The 19,834-nt window shown below is 38.6% G+C and overlaps 1 protein-coding gene across 2 annotated transcripts; it reads right to left on the bottom strand.

Moving 5' to 3' along the window:
• Positions 1-782: 782 nt before the first annotated feature.
• LOC108280188 (calcium-binding mitochondrial carrier protein SCaMC-1) lies at positions 783-16,551 on the bottom strand. 2 transcript variants are annotated; one of them, XM_017495010.3, is made up of 10 exons: positions 16,114-16,542; positions 13,777-13,903; positions 13,309-13,396; positions 9,945-10,056; positions 8,908-9,066; positions 8,475-8,627; positions 5,312-5,419; positions 4,871-5,038; positions 2,243-2,393; positions 783-1,862 (listed from the first exon to the last, which is right to left on the bottom strand). In XM_017495010.3, exons 1-10 carry the CDS (start codon positions 16,294-16,296, stop codon positions 1,681-1,683), a joined length of 1,431 nt encoding a protein of 476 aa, XP_017350499.1. In that variant the 5' UTR covers positions 16,297-16,542; the 3' UTR covers positions 783-1,680. The 2 variants fall into 2 exon arrangements, with proteins under 2 accessions (XP_017350499.1, XP_053529694.1); XM_053673719.1 differs by lacking the exons at positions 783-1,862; positions 2,243-2,393 and adding an exon at positions 4,380-4,682 and having other exon boundaries at positions 16,114-16,551.
• Positions 16,552-19,834: the final 3,283 nt, after the last annotated feature.

Genomic DNA, 19,834 nt, shown 5'->3' with positions numbered 1-19,834 from the left:
GGAGTTTATATCCCGAAACTGCCAGATAAAGGGCCTCATTTACTAAACTGGGTATGAAAGAATTTATTCGTAAATCATAAATCAGGAGTATTTACTCAAGAATTGTAGTAGTGATTCAATCCAGTTTGTTTGCTCATATCCTATGAAAGCTCCTGAGTTTGTGAAACTTTGTTTCAGTTTGGTCTGTGAAAACATTTACATTTACTGATTTACTAAAAGATTGATAAAGAAGGCCCATTATCTAGACATTTCACACTGAGAAACACAAACAAATGTAGTATAGTAGAAAAACATGCCTTCTGTCTTGGTCTCAAAACTTGTTAATAAACTGTATATTAAAATGACAAACGTATGTCGGATAGCACTGGACACAATCGTGCAGTATTGTTCCTATGAGATGCATTTATAATGTCATTCTCCTTATGCACCAATGGTTAGTTTAACTTGCATATGCAAACATACTTCAGAGAACGAAATGTTCTAGATTAGCAAACATTAAATTCCTTTATGTATTTGGTCATAGTCATGTGGTTTGTGTCACAGATGATTTTACTAACCACTCACAGCAGCAATGTGCTCCAACCATCTACTGACTTCCCTTTGTGACTCAAACATTTGCATCAACTTACCGCTTGCAGAAAAAAAGTATAACAAAGTGTTTTTTTTCATATGATATGTCAAAGCAATATCCTTGGATTTCATTGTCTTGCTACTACACTAGTGTACTAACTGATTAGCTAACTAGAAAAATCTAATTAAAAAAACAAGTTAGTGAAAGAATGAAAGCAAGTTCTTTGGTGATTTCAATAGTTGTTTTTTTTTTAAATATCCTGTATTTTATTGGTTCTGTTTACATTTATAAACAGCTTTATCCACAATTTATGCTGTTTTGAAACCACAGACTGCGATGCCATCTGGACAAATTCTGGTTAACTCAATCCCTCAGACTGTAAAAAGGCCAACAAGGCCCTTACGATGGCGATGGAAATTCCTCCCATTTGGAGTTTGGGAGGGCAAGTCAATAAGGGCACAGATTTTGGAACAGATTTTTCATTATTTATAATTTGGATTAACTACCCATTTTAGTACCTTTCTCAGTGGTGCACTGGCGTTATCTGGTGGGTTATGTGGTGGTATTTTGGGGTCTACATTGTATAAATGTGTAATAAAATATAAAAAATAATGTAATAGAAATAAAACCAATGTTCACAGACATCAGGCACTCACGTGCCTAGACACACAATAAAGAGGTCGTAGCATGTCATAAGGCCAATCTTATTCGCCATATTATTCAGTGCAGTGACCGGCCTTTCCTATTGCTACAAATTTAAATAAACAAACGACAAATACCCATATAACTAAATCATGGAGTTAAATCTACAGTAAATGAGTCCATCCCACTGCTTCATCCTTGTATGTAAGACACTACCGATGCACTACTGTGGCTTTGAAAAGTCTAATTCAGTGGTGTTTAGTCCAGACGATACATTCATGAAGGAAAGTACTGTAAAACGACAACATCAGCCTGGACTCAAGAAGCTTTTTAACACAGGAATGCTGAGCTGGGACCAGATTGTGGCTGCTCCACATGACTAATACATTTTTCCTGTGTCTAAGAAGATAAATGGATCCAGGAACAGCACTCCTATGCTGCGATTTGGGAACACGGCCCAGTGACATTCACTTTGAGATACCCAGCGATGATTTTGTGTACTCGTACACTACATAGCTGATGCTGACGGCTGGAATGACCTTCATGAAGTTGGGTAGGATCCCCCGATAGAGACCGAAAAATCCTTCCTTCGCCACAATGCTCTTAATCAGTGACCGCATAGAGGGCTGCTCCGAGTTTTCGAGTGACGCTGAAACCACAACACAGATTATGCAATTATTACCACATTATTTTATAATGCTGTATTGAATTGAATTGGATTTACTAAAAGCACTTTGCAAAAAAATGTGCTTGGTTCTCGTGGTTTCTATACACGAATGTGAACACAGTCCTACATGAGGCTTAATTATTTCTAACCCTTAAGCCATCAAGGACTTTTGTAACCAATGTGCCCCTTTGCTTACTGGCAAGTACCAGCTCTCTAAATGCCTCCTAAAATGCCAGCCATCTCTGTATTCTCTTCAGCTCTCCCTTACGCACAAACAGCATGGTGACACATCTGTCGTCCATCAAGCATTCAAGAGTGGCTCTCTGAGCTCTTTGGGGCTTTTAAATGCAAACAGTACCTACCTTGTGCCTGCATACGAGTGCGTACCAGGGCCAGAGGGTAGCTGGCCAGCTGCCCACATGTGCTGGAGACAGTACCACAGCCAAGCAGGATCAGAACACCGGGGTTGGCTGTGTCTCTGGCATAATGTGCAAGCCAGGCATTCTTTAGGCTCTAGAAGTGACAGAACGCAAGAACATTATAAATATATGTAAATTAAAAAAAGCTTAAAGCTACAGGATGCATGATTTTGGAATTTCCTAAGCCACATAATAAGTAGTAATGTAGTAATCAATAGTGTTATAGTGTTGTTTGTGACTCTGAGGATATAATTAAATGCTGCCATTTCAGTATTATAGAAGCATTATTAAAATAAAAACAAAATAGATCATAGTTAGTGAGTACCAGGTTAAAGAGTAAAACCTCTTCGTAATCTCACAGTGCACTGCTGTGCTAGCTTGTGTCTATCTGCAACAAAGATGGCTCCGTGTGTGACAAGACCGATGGACTCGTGCTGATGCATCTGCAAGACTGACTAGCCTACTAACTCTTGACAGCTAGATTAAATACCATGAATGTAATAATCTGAGGATTTGTGTAGAACATATTTCATATTTTAAACAAATGTGTAAATCGGCTATCACGGTCATTTGCCTGTAACTGACGTACTTCTCTACATTGACATCATTTGCAAATTAAAGTTAGATTTACCCTAGATTATAAGCAAGGTTTGTCACATATTGAATGGAGGCTACTAAAGACTAAGTATCATATCATAGCAGATTCAGTACTGTCATCCAATAATGATTCGATGGCTTATAAATTGAAACTGTATTATATCATATTATAGCAGCTTCAGTGGTACTGTCAAATATCGAATTGCCTTAAGAATCGAAAACGTATCATATCATGGGGAAACCTGAGGTTTGTACACCTATTAAATGCACTGCAGAGTTCAAACCTATAACTTCTGTTCGCTTGTGTGTCTTTTCTCTGTATTTTACTATACAATCTCTGTATTTTGTTCTCCAGTCTGTCAAAAATAGTAGTCATGTTTTCCATACCTCAAGCATGGGAATGAGGTTGTGTATGTCTGTTTCCCAGAATATTGTTTCGTATATCATATCATGAGTTTAAAATATGGTATGTTGGACATCATGAATTTAATTTGTACCATTGTACTGCTATAGAATTAAAAGAGGTGGCCTTAGTCAATGGGACATACATACTAATTGTCGTGTGTACAGTATCTGGAGCTTGCCTTCACTTCCCAGTAGTCATTGCGCACCACGAGAGCACGTCTTCTGGTTCATCAGCACTAATTATTAAGTTACGTTTTGCACCGCTCATGCTTGTCTTGCTTTTGTCATGCTTTGCTTTCGTTTCGTTGTCTTGTTTATGTTTTCCTCTATGCTTCATATTCATAGCTCATGTGTTTGGTATTTCTGGTGTTTATTTCTTTTTATTAAAGTTTATCTGCACTTGCTTCCATGTCCTCATACTTGACCTGACACTAAGTAGTGAACGTAATAGGATGTGTGTAACACACACCCACGACATTACACATCCATGCCAGCAGAGGTCCCTCTCCCCTAAGGACTTTTCTTCCACACTCACAACTTCCTGCAAGCTTCCAAGTCTAGCTCTTTGTGAATTCTTGCCAGCTACCTAGTTCTTGGACTTGTTTTTTTTTTTTTTTTTTTTACTTTTTTTTGCTTTACTGTGCCCTTGACCTTTGCCTGTGTATTTAGATTATTATTTGGATTACAGTTTTAACCTTGTTGCATTGAATGAAGGTTTGTCTTGGACTCTTGACTGTTTTTTGACTTTGGATTGCATTTTGGAATTGTTAATAAACCTCATGGATTTGGATCATCAGCATGCTCCCAAGTCCTGTCAATTACAATATGGCATTCTTGAAATTTATTTTCAAAAAGTTATGAAAACAAACAGTGCAAAGAATATATATATTTTTTACAATCTGAATCACATCTGGAGTGAAGCATTTGCAAAAAAAAGTCAATTAAAAGATACTTGTATTTTAATTGTTATTACTACAAACCTTTAATTTAGCGATTTTGTCAACATGAAATTAAATATGTTACAGGCTAGATTAGACCTTACAGGGTTCTGTGACACTGCTTTATCCATCCATCCATCCATCTTCTATACCGCTTATCCTTCCTTCAGGGTCACGGGGAACCTGGAGCCTATACCAGGGAGCATCGGGCACAAGGCGGGGTACACCCTGGACAGGGTGCCAATCCATCGCAGGGCACACAATCATACACATTCACACACCCATTCATACACTACGGACACTTTGGACATGCCAATCAGCCTACCATGCATGTCTTTGGACTGGGGGAGGAAACCAGAGTACCCGGAGGAAACCCCCACAGCATGTGGAGAACATGCAAACTCCACACACACAGGGCCACGGTGGGAATCGAACCCCTGACCCTGGAGGTGTGAGGCGACACTCTGCTTCAGTGCATATAATTGAAATGATAAACAAACAGCACAAGTACAGGACATAACATCCTGAAATCGATTATCAGAGTGTTCCAAGAATAAAATAACAATCCTACTGTATTCAAAGTTAATACACTCTAAAATGGCAATCAGTGTGTGGCTGTAACAGCTTGTACCTCATAAACAGCGAGGTCGATGCCAGCGTAAGGGATGATGCCCAGCATGTTGGGGACATAACCTTTATAGAAAGCCTTGATGCCCTCTCTTTTCAGAATTGACCTGGCACAGTCGATCATCCCGGAATACTGTCCGGTACTCCTCAGGGTCAATCTAGTCTTCACTACCTGGTGAAAAAGAAAATAGTATATATTTCTATATTTCTACATACTAATTTGTGATTACTGTGCAGAAATTATGCGAACAATAGTGAATATAGTTCAGGAAGGCCCGAGTCCAATGTGATCTTTTAGGAAACTACTAACTAAACTATGGTATAGTTATTGCTCAAGAAACTAAAAATAAATTAACTGACGAGGTCATCAACGTCATTACATCCTGAGATGTATGCCTCAAAGTGGAAAAAGTACAGAAGATCAATAAACATTTGAAATGCTCACCTCCATAGGGTAAATGGAAGTCTGTGCTGTGGCACCAGCTAAAGAACCAGCCATAAATCTCTGTGCCGTCTCTATTTTATCACCATCGGATGACAGATACTTCTTATACTGAAAGGAAAATTTATTGTCAATGAGCACGGATGGAGGGTACACAGAATAAACAAGTGGTTGCCGTAAAAGTTCAATTGCACAGTGAATAAAGATATTCCACGATCCTGGCTCATAGTCTTTCAGTCATGTAATCATGGAAAATACAAAACCTTCAATACAGCAATTTAACATAAACCGTGTCCACATATGGCAAAGATTTTCATATAAAAATACGGCTACTGTTATAATTATACAACATTTTACTTAACTGATAGAGTGTTAATCATAACTTACTCCACGTTCAGAATTCTTAGTTTGAAATTCATGCTGGACAGGATTTTAGTTGGTTTGAAAGGAATAAGACTTTGTGTTTTATATTTCTTCATTCTGCCACCTAGGAGCATGACGACCTTTTATGGCTTATTTAACGGGCTTGCTTATTTAAAATATGGTGCATAGCACAGTTCTACTTCCTTTTGTTCTGGACAGAGTGGTTCCTTCTGAACTGGTATTGCCGTTTGCTCATTTCCGTGCTGAATACCAATAGAAAAGGCTTTACCTTGTACCCATGACTCCAGTTGAGCCTATAAAAGGTCCCTACTACATCACATTCATCCTCTTTTGCGTTCGCATTTAGTCGAGGAAGTGGATTAAAGATGCTGAGTATAGCACTCTAAAAGTGTGAATTTTTGTTAGTCTTACCATGGGAGAAGGTTGTGCTAATGTTACGATTTTCACCATTATCGACTGTATTGCTGAACACAATGGGCTATTGTTTCAGTCAGCATGTAATAGCTTGGGCACTTCTTGTGAAGCTCTTTTGTATGTCAGGGCAAGATGGTGAGTTGTTTGTTCTGCCAGACCCAGAGGGAATTGGATTTGATCAATGCCTAATTTGTTTGGGATCTGAACATGTAGAATATGAAGTGCAACAAGCACTTACAGAGCCCTGCCCAAACTGCAGCATAATGCTGTTAGTGACGCAGGAAGCAAGCCTCCCAGGTTATGGGAATACTGCCTCACTTACTGCTGTGCACAGCAGTGAAGAGAACAGCAGATTAACTACAGAGCCTCTTGCATTCACTGAACTGACTCAAAAAAACCAAAAACCAAGTTGTTAGCAAATATCTAGCCATCCCACTACTATGCATATCAGATGTAATGTGAGTGGTGAACAAACATGATTATTTGCGACTATTGATATGAAAAGTTCACATTTCCACATTTCAGGTGCTGTGGGATACAGGAAATTTCTCCACTTCACACAGGCGAACGTTTAGCTATGTCACCCACTGTGTTCAAGTGTATGTGAGCCAGACAAAACTGTCTCAACAGCATGTGTTCAGCCAGACAAATGTCCTCGCATGTGGATGCACTAGTACTAAGAATCAGTCACCAAGTGTCACTTAAATCCTTCTCAATCTGCTCAGTGGCATGAAGCTAGACTCATCTCATATGCAAGTCTTCTTGACAGAGGGTAGAGGTGTCTCAGTTATTGATGTAGTCATGAAATTGAAGGGCCATATATCACCCATATGCAGACTTTCTTTGTCCAACTGTGATGCTATTACTGGCAAATCCAGTATTGAAACTGGGTATGTTGTGGATGAAAACTGAATGGAAAAACTTGAAGATGAGGGAAAGGTGTAAAAAAAAAAAACGAGTCTCAATGTCAGCATATTAACCTCCTCAAAATGAAATCTATGTTCCTTTCAGAAACCCCTAATTGGGTCACATATACTAGTACTACATGTTTTACATCAACCACCAAGGGAACAAGGAATTAATCCATATTGAGCAAGCCGGTGGTGATGGTGACAAGGGAAAACTCCCTAAGATGGTACATAGAAGCACTGTCCACATAATGGTGGAAACACAGATTGCTTGCCACTGGGAGTGCAGAAAGTAGTCAAAATTTCCCCGAGGTGCACAATATCTCTGATGTTCATGCAAAACTATGACCCCACAGTGGGAACTGGCCTTGGTGCAAATCAGTTTGTGCAGCTTGATCTGGCAAAAGATAATATACCCAAGGCAGCCTTGTGTCAAATGAGGGCTCAAGTCAAAGTTATAACAGTGTCCTGACTTGAAACCCATAGAAAACCTGTGGGATGAACTGAATAGGAGAGACCACCAGCATGGACCTCGAAATTTGAAATATCTGGAGAGATTCTGTATGGAGGAATGGATTCGGATCCCTTGCCATCTATTCTCCAACCTCATCAGGCATTATAGGAGAAGACTCAGAGCTGTTATCCTAGCAAAGGGAGGTTGGACAAAGTATTGACTAAAAGGGTGCCAATAATTGTTGCACACCTATATTTAACAAAGATTTTTTTTTGATAAACCTGTGTTTTGTTTGCAATTGCTTGATATCCATGAGAGCAGAGTGTTTTTGTGATTTTTTTGTCTGGGGAGATGCGCCATCAGGATGTGTTATGAACCTCACAAAGACTATGATTCCTGACTTTCACAGAAAGAAGAGTTGATGAGAATGGGCAGAGGCAAGTTGTGGGGACCATTTATAGTCTACCCACATAAAGTCACGAAGGTAAACCTTATGATCCTGAGATGACGATTTATTGCTATTGGTATTCAGCATGGAAACAAGTGAATGGGACAACACCACTAGTTTGGAAGAACCTGCCCTGGCAGCCTCCACTCAGTCATAGAACCAAAACTGTTATGATGTCTAGATGGCATATTCAGTCTATACAATACAGCACTGGTATGTTTTTACTTCATATACTGAATTAAAACATGAACACACACCTGATGCAAACATTGTTATTTGCAAATGGTAGTTAGCATAATTTTAAAAACATTGAAGTAATGGTATGAGCCACTGGCCACTGAAAGAAGAGAAAGTAAGGCCACTTAAACAAAGAAAGTTGAATTGGAAGACAATGTAATACAAAGTACCAATAGGCATTATTATATAAATTGATAAAATTCACAAAGTTTTTTTTTTTCCATTCCCAGATAATTAATCTCATGAAGAACTATGTAATTAGCTAAGGAGTTTAATTGGGTAGTGTAGTGCTTGGGAAATACAGGGTCAAAGACAGCCAACCTGTTCATAGGCCATGAATTTGATAGCGGTCTCAGGGGCCATTTTTAACACATTGAGGCCATTTCCCCTCCATAGAGATGCCACTCCTCCTTCATTAAGCATCCGTTTGAACCCTCCCACCAGACTGATCTGGTTTGACATGGATGCATGAACCTAAAACAAGAAACACCAAGACATGACTCATAGCAATATATTGGTATCTACCGTACTCTTCTAGAATGAACTCCTACAGTGTTATTTTTTTGACTACTCTGTACATTGTGAGTGGTAAAAGAATAAAAAAAAAGCAATATTAAAATGTTCAATCTTGCTAATTTTCTATACAGAAAGTACATGTTCAGGAAATACTGAAAATCCATTATCATTTAGTTTGATTTGATACATTAAAACTGCATAATGTAAACTACATATGAAAAAATTGAACTGTGCATACCTGCATAAAAACCTTTATTCTATCCAAAGGTGCAGTGCCTGTTCGAGAAACTGCCCCTGCTGTTGCCCCGGCAACTAGCTGTCTCCACCAAACACCGGAGATCTTCTCCTCATTGGTGAACTCATAGGAATTGACATGATTATCACCAATGTCCAGCTGCTAACTTGAAGAGGCATAGAGTATAATGCTAATAATATGATAACTGGCATTTGGGTTACCTTTTTAGGGAAAAGGGGAGGCGTTGGTGGAGACTATTTAAGGATTGGATGCCTGAACTTAAAAGACTAGTAAGATTTAGTGCATGGTAGTATTGTGAATCAAGTTTTTAAAACCTTTAGCTGTCATATACTCAATGCTCGAAATCCTGTGGGAGTAAAATGTGGCATATGGGACAACACAACAGAGTCATAGTTATACAATCATGGAAAATTAAAAGAAAGGAGGATCCCATGATATTGCTATTCGTGCTATTCTTTTACTACTTGCAGGATCTACTGTATGGTACGACAAAAATGGTCCATATTGTAAAACTATATACTATGAATATATCAGGAAAGGTCATTTGATTAGCACTTCTTTTCATGCTCCATTTGAAAATGTATGCTATAAATGAATTTATGGTGCCAAGTAACTAAATAATTCTGAAAAAAGGTGATAACTTAAAAAAAAAAAAAAAAAAAAAAAAAAAAAAAAAGACTTCTTATTAAAGATGTGGCACACAGCACCATAAAACCAAGCAAGAAATTGATATTGCCTAGAGAAATGGTCTATGTAAAATCTACCAGTATTGCTGAGTGGGCTATTTCTGCTGCTGATGCACCAGCTTCAGCTCATACTATTAACGTAACGATAACAATCTCTACACAAAGAAAAAAAAAACATTTTAAATGAAGATAAATCACTTGAAAGCAATTCAGTTACTTTTAACTTTCACTTACAACCGAACAACTTTCCTCTGGTCCCTATTAAAATTGTTTCAGTGTACTTTAACACTACAACAGCACAGAAAGTGAATTTGCACTAGAACAATATCTGACCGAGGAGTGTTTCCAGTATCTAATTATTTCTTCCAGGTCAGTTGTAGGCTTGAACATGAAGTGCTCCTTCCACTCGTTCCAGTCCACGGTCATGGTGCCGTCAATGTCAATGCTGCAGAACATATCCAAATCGTATAAGGATCATATTCTCAAATATTTACTATATAACAAACAAAGAAAGAGCCTGGATCCAGAACGTGATTCGCAACACACGTGATTCGTGAAGACTGCTTTGTGTAGTTTTAGTATTTTCACTGTTCTAAGACACCTAAATAATCAAAAGCTAGTGTAATAGTACACTGGAGATCTTTAGTGTATCAGATACTTGATTAATGAAGAGCTAGAAAGTTACACATATAGACCATTAACTGATTACTTGCATCCACCCATCTAATGGATGTTATATACAGATGCCATGTACTGTATTGTTTCACCTTTATTTAAATAATCAGTCTGTACAGGATTTCACAGAGTTTCTTTGTGATTGTTGCTGCCAAAAATGCTTGAGTTTGCAGAATTTTTTAAAATGTGCAATGCAAAGTGCAGAGTTTTTTGTGCTTTTTTTGCAGAAAACTTCTTGGATTAGTGAAATTGCAATTGCATGAAATTGTTTTGTCTTTCACAGTGATGCTTTTTGGTAAATGAGGCCTTTTAGTAGTACACATGTTCAGCGCACGTGAATCGAAGATTCAGCTTTGGCTGAACGCGCGTTGTGACGACGTCACATGACACGTCTTGGCCAAAATCTGTGGAAAATCTACTGTAATTTCTGCAATCGTAAAATCACAAAATCCTGGAGGGACTGAATAATAAGATTGTGTATTTTGGGTGTGTGTATAGGGCAACTATTTGATGGGCAAAATATCAGCGTTATGCATGGCCATTTTTAGATTTGCAGTGTTAAACATACTAATCAATTAAGATACCCATGCAATTATGGAGGTACAATATAACAACACAGCAGTAACTTGTAATTTACACACATAATTATAATGTAGTTATAATGGGTTGCGTGATATGATGATAATATTGATATTGTGATAAACTGCACCAGATTTACTTTGCAGAGTATTGTGGTTACAAAATTACTTTAATAAATTCATTGTTACTTACTGACTAATTGGATGTTAAATCAAATTTTGCACTGAATGGTTCTTTGTAACTTCTTTTTCCTGTTAAATATCATGTAACTCTTTGTTTTCTTAGCTTCATCTCAAATTCAGCATCACAGTTTTTGGCATTTTGTTAAACATGCCTAGAAAAAAAATGTAATCTAGAATCATTAAAAGTGTATTGTTTTGTAAACAAATACATGCGCTATGAATAACCCTACCAAAGAGTGCTTCCATTTCAAAGGGGAGGTCAAGTAAACTCTTTTAGATAACAAAGAATGCTCTAAACTATCCGAAGAACCCTTAAGGAAACCTTTTTATTACGAGGGAATGTTGCTTCAAGTAACATCATGCCATTTTTACCATCTTGCACCCCTATAGTTATGTGATGAAAGCACATCAATATGGCATAAAGTGTGCCTTCTATATAATATACAGTGAGGGAAAAAAGTATTTGATCCCCTGCTGATTTTGTATGTTTGCCCACTGACAAAGAAATGATCAGTCTATAATTTTAATGGTAGATTTATTTGAACAGTGAGAGACAGAATAACAACAAGAAAATCCAGAAAAACGCATGTAAAAAATGTTATAAATTGTTTTGCATTTTAATGAGGGAAATAAGTATTTGACCCCCTCTCAATCAGAAAGATTTCTGGCTCCCAGGTGTCTTTTATACAGGTAACGAGCTGAGATTAGGAGCACACTCTTAAAGGGAGTGCTCCTAATCTCAGCTCGTTACCTGTATAAAAGACACCTGTCCACAGAAGCAATCAATCAATCAGATTCCAAACTCTCCACCATGGCCAAGACCAAAGAGCTCTCCAAGGATGTCAGGGACAAGATTGTAGACCTACACAAGTCTGGAATGGGCTACAAGACCATTGCCAAGCAGCTTGGTGAGAAGGTGACAACAGTTGGTGCGATTATTCGCAAATGGAAGAAACACAAAAGAACTGTCAATCTCCCTCAGCCTAGGGCTCCATGCAAGATCTCACCTCGTGGAGTTGCAATGATCATGAGAACAGTGAGGAATCAGCCCAGAACTACACGGGAGGATCTTGTCAATGATCTCAAGGCAGCTGGGACCATAGTCACCAAGAAAACAATTGGTAACACACTACACCGTGAAGGACTGAAATCCTGCAGCGCCCGCAAGATCCCCTGCTCAAGAAAGCACATATACATGCCCATCTGAAGTTTGCCAATGAACTTCTGAATGATTCAGAGGACAACTGGGTGAAAGTGTTGTGGTCAGATGAGACCAAAATGGAGCTCTTTGGCATGAACTCAACTCGCCGTGTTTGGAGGAGGAGGAATGCTGCCTATGACCCCAAGAACACCATCCCCACCGTCAAACATGGAGGTGGAAACATTATGCTTTGGGGGTGTTTTTCTGCTAAGGGGACAGGACAATTTCACCGCATCAAAGGGACGATGGACGGGGCCATGTACCGTCAAATCTTGCGTGAGAACCTCCTTCCCTCAGCCAGTGCATTGAAAATGGGTTGTGGATGGGTATTCCAGCATGACAATGACCCAAAACAAACGGCCAAGGCAAGAAAGGAGTGGCTCAAGAAGAAGCATATTAAGGTCCTGGAGTGGCCTAGCCAGTCTCCAGACCTTAATCCCATAGAAAATCTGTGGAGGGAGCTGAAGGTTCGAGTTGCCAAACGTCAGCCTCGAAACCTTAATGACTTTGAGAAGATCTGCAAAGAGGAGGGGGACAAAATCCCTCCTGAGATGTGTGCAAACCTGGTGGCCAACTACAAGAAATGTCTGACCTCTGTGATTGCCAACAAGGGTTTTGCCACCAAGTACTAAGTCATTTTTTGCAGAGGGGTCAAATACTTATTTCCCCTCATTAAAATGCAAATCAATTGATAACATTTTTAACATGCGTTTTTCTGGATTTTCTTGTTGTTATTCTGTCTCTCACTGTTCAAATAAATCTACCATTAAAATTGTAGAATGATCATTTCTTTGTCAGTGAGCAAACGTACAAAATCAGCAGGGGATCAAATACTTTTTTCCCTCAATGTAGATATACAATGCACTTTACTATGATAAACATCATTTACTGGCAAAAATAGAAAGGCTTTGTTTATTATATGTTTAAAACACTATACAGCCAGGGTTTTCATTTTGTTCTCATTTTGCAGAGAAAAAACCGACCACTAAATGTGTTCCCAGAGAATACACGTAACATCTTCACGTATTTATTACAATACTAGAGAGCTTGAATATCTGACCTCTGTAGGATTTTCAGTGCTGCCTCTGTGGATATATCCATTCCCAGTTCAGCCAGAGACTGTTTGATTTCACAGGCATCCAGTCGACCTTACGGCAGATAAAGAGAATTACACCAGCTCCAAACCCTTCAGTAATGCACTCTAATTAAGAGTTGCAGGGCCTAATGCAATAAAACACTGTAGAGCAATAAACACATGGGCCTAATCCAACTATGACTTCATCTATCTGTTATATTATTGTTTGTAAACACAGATACTGTGTGGTTGCAGTCTGATGTCATTTGTACTGTACCAAGTTTCTGTGTATTTTATTACCAATTCATTGGTCAGTAAATAGGCAACAATGAGCATATATAATATAATTTGATTTGTGTCATTCCGATGACACCAAGGTGCTGCATTAACTCTCTATTATGACCATGCATTATTTAGCATTACTGTAAGCATGAGCAATGTCAAACCTATTACCATCATTATTCTTGTCCAAGCTCTTGAACGTGAGCCACAGTTTCTTCTCGTGCTCTTTGAGATATCTGGCAAACTCTGGGAAGTCAAGCACACCGTCCCTGTTCTTGTCACCGGTGGCCACTATTTTCTGTCAAGACATGCAGATGGTTAAAGCCACACACTGGGTGAAGGACAGTTGTCAAGCATGGGACATAAAATCATAACTGGCCTTATATGCCATTGGAAACACTTTAAAACAGCCATGATCGATTAAACATGGTTCTAAAATGCCTAGATATTGTTAGACACTAAACAGAATATCTTGTATAGCCTAGCAAACAGCAGGCTAAGAGCTGAAACAATATTTTTCCAACAGGCAGTGCAGGGAGCAAGGCCAGTACCAATAGGCCCTACTAGCCCTACTGCAAAGGCATTAGTGAGAGAAGCCACATAACGCCAAGGGTAACTCTGAAGAAAGATCCACATCTCAGATGGGAGAAGCTGTTCATAGGACAACCATAATCCAGACAGTCCACAAAGCTGGGCTTTATGGAAGAGTGCAAGCCATATGGGATCTTTTTTAGACATGTTGGAGACAAACATGGTTAATTTTATTTTTTTTTTTAAATTACAGAAGCTTTATTGCTCTGAATACACCAAAATGGAACTTTTTTTGGCCTTGGTGAAAAGCAATACCCAACGTATTGGGTAAAATTGGGTGTAAATCCAACATCACCCTGAAAACAACATTCCCACAGTGAAGCTTGATGGTGGTAGTAGTGGGTAGAGAGTTACTCTTGGCCTATTGGTTGCTTCTGAGTAATCCCCTCTTTACATAATTACTGAGTTTGATAGACAGTCTTCTCTAGGCAAAGTTTGGTTGTGTCATATGTTTTCCTTTTTTTAAAAAAAAAAAAAAATAATGGATTGAATTGTGTTCTGCTGTATGTTCACAAATTGGGATAATTATTTTATAACCAAACCATGATGGAAAGTTTTAGAACTTAGTTTCAGACTGTTTTGATAGATCCTTGGTCTTCATGATGCTGTTTGTTTATGTATGTTCTCCAACCTCCAGGACCAGGAGTATTTATAGTGACATCACGTGCACACAGGTGGACTCCATTCAGTTAATTAAGAGTTGAGGCTGACCTGCCCGTGACTAATTATTTGAATAATTTAGGGGTTTCACACCAACAGTGTGAATACTTATGCAATCACATTTTTTTAATTGCATTTTTTTTTACAGCCAATATTATGGGCTATGTGCTCTTTTGTGTAGATTCATGACATATAATCCCAATTCAGTCAATTGCAGTTGCAGGTTCTAAAGGCGTAAAATGTGGAAAAGTTCATGGGTTGTGAATACTTATGCAAGCCAATGTATGCTTGTGCTCTTAAATATGTTTACTGCATTGATTATTAACTTTGAGAATGTAAAACATTCACTTATCTGTGCATACATTACACAAAGTTACCACTGATCAATAAACAAAAATTCTCACTATTAATTATTACATTCAAGTGCACTAAGGTATGAAATTATGGTTTCTACACCCTACACAGTTTACTATATGTCAAGAATGCAGGCTTTTGGGATTAATCTATCATTAACAGGTATGGCTTGAATGAGGTTTTAAAAATGCACCCTGCATAAAATGAAGTAAAATCGATTTTATAATAATAATTAATATATAACATATTTTTAATATGAACAAAGGAAAACATAGTGTTTGTTTTATTAATAAATACTACTAAAAATATCTTTGCACACCAAAATATTTATCAAAACCTTGACTGACAGTTTTATGTCCTACTGGTGGGAGGGAGGAATCTCTGACCACGCCCACCCGCATACGCATCCACAACCGCATACTAAGCCAAAATGGTTTCTATATACAGTGGGCATTTTATGGAGATGGAAAGACTGGAATCCATTAAACCACCCATCAAACGGTAGCAGGCTCTGCGGACGATGGTAGACTCATGCGGTTTGCAGCAGATTTAAGAATAAAATTGAGAATATGATCATCTAGGTCACACGAAGCATAAAATCATGGTGTCTTCACGATTCCAAAGCTGCACAAACGTTCCCGACTTTTGATATATTAGTCGTTTTAAATGTGAATAGTACGCAGTTTTGTTTTTTTTTCTATTATAAAACACTGAATGATAGGCAGATACCGTGATATTATATATATTAGCTATGCACTTCAACGCATCTGCGTACATCCGAGGAGCACGTGAAGGCAGCATCACACTATATTCTAGCGGGAGGTTGGTTATCACAGCTAGGATTACAGCGGCTCAGGCGGTAATGCATTTTGGGTGTTATTTATTATTATTTTTTTTATCTACCTGAGCTTCTCCAGTACGTAAGGCTATCCCCATCGCTATGAGACCTGCCCGAAGCTCCGCCACGTCAACTTTCCCATCATTATTGGCGTCTAGTTTTTCAAACAGCTCCTCGTAGTTTTTGCTGCTGGCCGCATCCCAGCACCGGCAGTCCTTCATGACACATCCTCGCAGAAGCGCAAGCATCCCTGCTGTCTGCTCGACAGTTTCTGCAAAGCCTGGTCAGGTTTAACGAGGGTATGGACATGTATTTACAAAAGTAATGAGCACAGCGCCGTTTCTAAAATACAACGAGCAATAAAACGGTTAGCAATACAACCATTTGACGCCAGGGACGTAAATACGAAGGCAGAGTGGGACCACTATGCGTATGGGCGGGGCGACGAGTTAACCACGCCCACTTCATGCATACCAATATAGAGTAGTGATGGGAAGTTCGGTTCATTTTACTCACTCGGTTCTTTGAATCTCGTTCAGCAATATGAACGAATCTTTTTACGAGATTCATTTCGTTCATTTCAGCAGAATATAATTAAATTTTTACATGTTAAATTCCCCCACACATATAGTACTTACGCAAAAACTAAGCCATAGGCTAATGCAGCCAAGGCCAAATGAACAGAAATGATTAATTAATAGCTTAGCTGGGTCTTCAGGTTTTGCGGTCTGTTAGTTCATCTCACATCCCGATCCGAGTCACGTCACGTCAGTCACGTCTGTTCCCCGGAAGCAGAAATAATTTTTTGCGTTCGAGTCATTCGTTCATTCCGTGACCGCCCCATTGACTGCATGCAGTGTGGCTGTAACGTGATGAACGAACGACTCGTGCCCGAACACTCGAGAGATGAAATAATCATTTCTGTTTCGGGTACTGCATGGTGCATTGCCTATGGGGCGGTCACTGGAAGAACGAACAACTCGAACCCGAACCCTCAAGAGATGAACTAATTGTTTCTGTTTCCAGTATTGCATGGTGCACTGTCTATGGAGCGGTGCACGGTCAAAAATGAACGAACTCGTTCAAAAATGAGACAACTTGTTGTTTTTGTGTCATATTAAAGATTTGTTCAAAATTATCAAATCATTTATGAATAGCACATCACTAATATAGATGGAACCACGTTGCAGCGTTTATGGACAACACCGAATTTCATGGGAGGAAAAAATCTCTTTTTCTTATTTTGATAATTTCTGGCTAAATAATAAAGTAATGTCCTTAATCCTGGTTCCACTTGGTGGGGAGCGACTTATCTGGAGCCTAACATAGGGATTCTTTAGTGTTTAGTTCCCTACATAACGAGAGAAAGTGCGAATGATGAGCTCCAAAAATTACTTTTGGAGACAGTATAAATGTGAATGAGCTCCATACATAAGGGGACAAAGTGTGATTGATGAGCTCTAAAAAATTAGTTTTGGAGACAGTGTAAATGTTGCATGAGCAAGTGTGTGTGTGTGTGTCCTTATCTGTGCCTGTGTGTGTGTCCTTATCTGTGCCTGTGTGTGCGTGCCTGTGTGTGTGTGTGTGTGTGTGGAATGGAGAGAGAGAGATGCTGGTGTGTGTGTGTGTGTGTGTGTGTGTGTGTGTGTGTGTGCCTCTTTGTGTGACCTTGAGTCTGTGATAAAAAGAGAAAGAGAGAGAGACGCTGGTGTGAGCATGTGTGCATGCTCCTGTGTGTGTCTGTGTGCATCTTGATGAGTGCATGTGAGTGTGTGTGTATATGCGAATGAGGAATTAAAGTTTGAATGCGTTTTAGATAAAAGTGAAAATGATTTATGGAAAGCTGGAAAAGTGTTATTCCTGTGAGTAATACTAGAACAGATTGTTTGGTCATTCTCCTGGTTGTCGTCGTTGTGATCCAGAAAGGGAGACTAAGCCTTTGTTGAGAAATTAATGAAGCAGGCTTTCAGAGCGTTGAGAAGGGAGTCCATTGGACCTTTCACCTATATCCCATAAATTAAGTGATAATAAAGAGTTTTTCTTTTCATGCCTCGTAAGCACAGAGATAAAAAGAAACAAAACCTAGATCAACTAAAGAAGAGCAGTTAACATCTTTGTTTAATATTTTTCATACAAGGAGGTCTTAGCCCAGATTATAGAATACTTGGTCATTTGACCTCACATAGAGAATTTACACATCCTTTTGGTGTAGTGGTAATTAGAGCTAAAGTTCGTGCGGTAGTAAAATAATGAAGTAATAAGCCCAGTACATCAGTTTGTGTTGATGCTCCCAAAAGGGACATGCTCTTAGAGGAGCTTGACTTAATTTACTTTATATGAAATTATATGTCGTATATAAGGGAGGGGATCCATTTAAACCTATTTTTATCCTACCAATAGTAGGAGAAGTTCCGTATAGCATACCTTATATTGAACATTGGGCTGAAGGTCTGATAAGGGAAACATTAAAAAAACACACTGAGTGTGCAGCAGAGTGCATTAGCCGACTCAGAAGAGCAGATAACTGCACTCAAAAATAACTCACTGGGTGAACACAATTTAATTGAGGGCAGGATTTCCAGCCAATAAATATGTATTGCCCCAACTCATAAAAAACTGATACATGCAATGAAACATAATTGAGTTGGTAATTGGTTTAATACTTGTAGTAAATGGCGCTCCCCAAATTAAACTAACTTGAAATAAATCTCATAGATAGTACATTTTATATTAGACTAGTTAAATATACATATGTATTACTCCCAATTAGATTGTACAGGTACATCTAAAAAAATTAGAATATCGTGGAAAAGTTATAATATAAAAGTATATTCTGGGGTTAAAGTTAGGGTTAGATAATGATTATCATCATGATGATTACGGCTTACAGCTCATGGAAATCAAAAATACAGTATCTCAAAATATAAGAATAAAGAATTTATAATACAAAAATGTTGACCTGATATGAGTTCTAATGAGCTAATTAACTCAAAACACATGCAAAGGTTTCCTGAGCCTTTAATCTCTCAGTTTGGTTCAGTACACACAACCACAATCACGGGGAAGATGAAAGTAAATTTTGCATTTTATTTGGAAATCAAGGTCCCAGAGTCTGGAGGAAAAGTGGAGAGGCACAGAATCCAAGCTGCTTGAAGTCCAATGTGAAATTTCCACAGTCAGTGATGATTTGGGGTGCCATGTCATCTGCTGGTGTTGGTCCACTGTGTTTTCTAAAGTCAAGAGTCAATGCAGCGCCTACCGGGAGATTTTAGAGCTGACAAGCTTTATACTGACTTCCTTTTTCAGCAGGACTTGGCACCTGTCCACAGTGACAAAACTACTAGTAACTGGTTTGCTGAGCATGGTATTACTGTGCTTGATTGGCCAGCCAATTCGCCTGACCTGAACCCCATAGAGAATCTATGAGAGACACCAGACCCAATAATAAAGCTGAGCTGAAGGCCGCTATCAAAGCAACCTGGGCTTCCATAACACCTCAGCAGTGCCACAGGCTGATTGCCTCCATGCCACGCCGCATTGATGCAGTAATTAGTGCAAAAGGATTAAAGCCCCGACCAAGTACTAAGCGCATAAATTAACATACTTTTCAGATGGTCCACATTTCTGTATTATAAATTCTTTATTATAATATTTTGAGATACTGAATTTTTTATTTCCATGAGCTGTAAGCCGTAATCATCAAGATTAAAACAAAAAAAAAAGGCTTTAAATATTTCATTTTATGTGTACTGAATGTAGAATATATGAAAGTTCCACTTTTTGAAT

This window comes from Ictalurus punctatus, chromosome 20 (genome assembly GCF_001660625.3).
Source record: "Ictalurus punctatus breed USDA103 chromosome 20, Coco_2.0, whole genome shotgun sequence".
NCBI lineage: Eukaryota > Metazoa > Chordata > Actinopteri > Siluriformes > Ictaluridae > Ictalurus > Ictalurus punctatus.
This window is presented reverse-complemented; position numbering and strand designations above follow the sequence as displayed.

Bases quoted from the DNA above. Each gene is read 5' to 3' on its own strand.
- LOC108280188 (XM_017495010.3), bottom strand. From the start codon at position 16,296: ATGCTTGCGCTTCTGCGAGGATGTGTCATGAAGGACTGCCGGTGCTGG. The intron at 13,397-13,776 runs GTAATAGGTTTG...ATCTGCCGTAAG, and splicing joins CTTGGACAAGAATAATGATG to GTCGACTGGATGCCTGTGAA. The intron at 2,394-4,870 runs GTACAAGCTGTT...TGTCACTTCTAG, and splicing joins TCGACCTCGCTGTTTATGAG to AGCCTAAAGAATGCCTGGCT.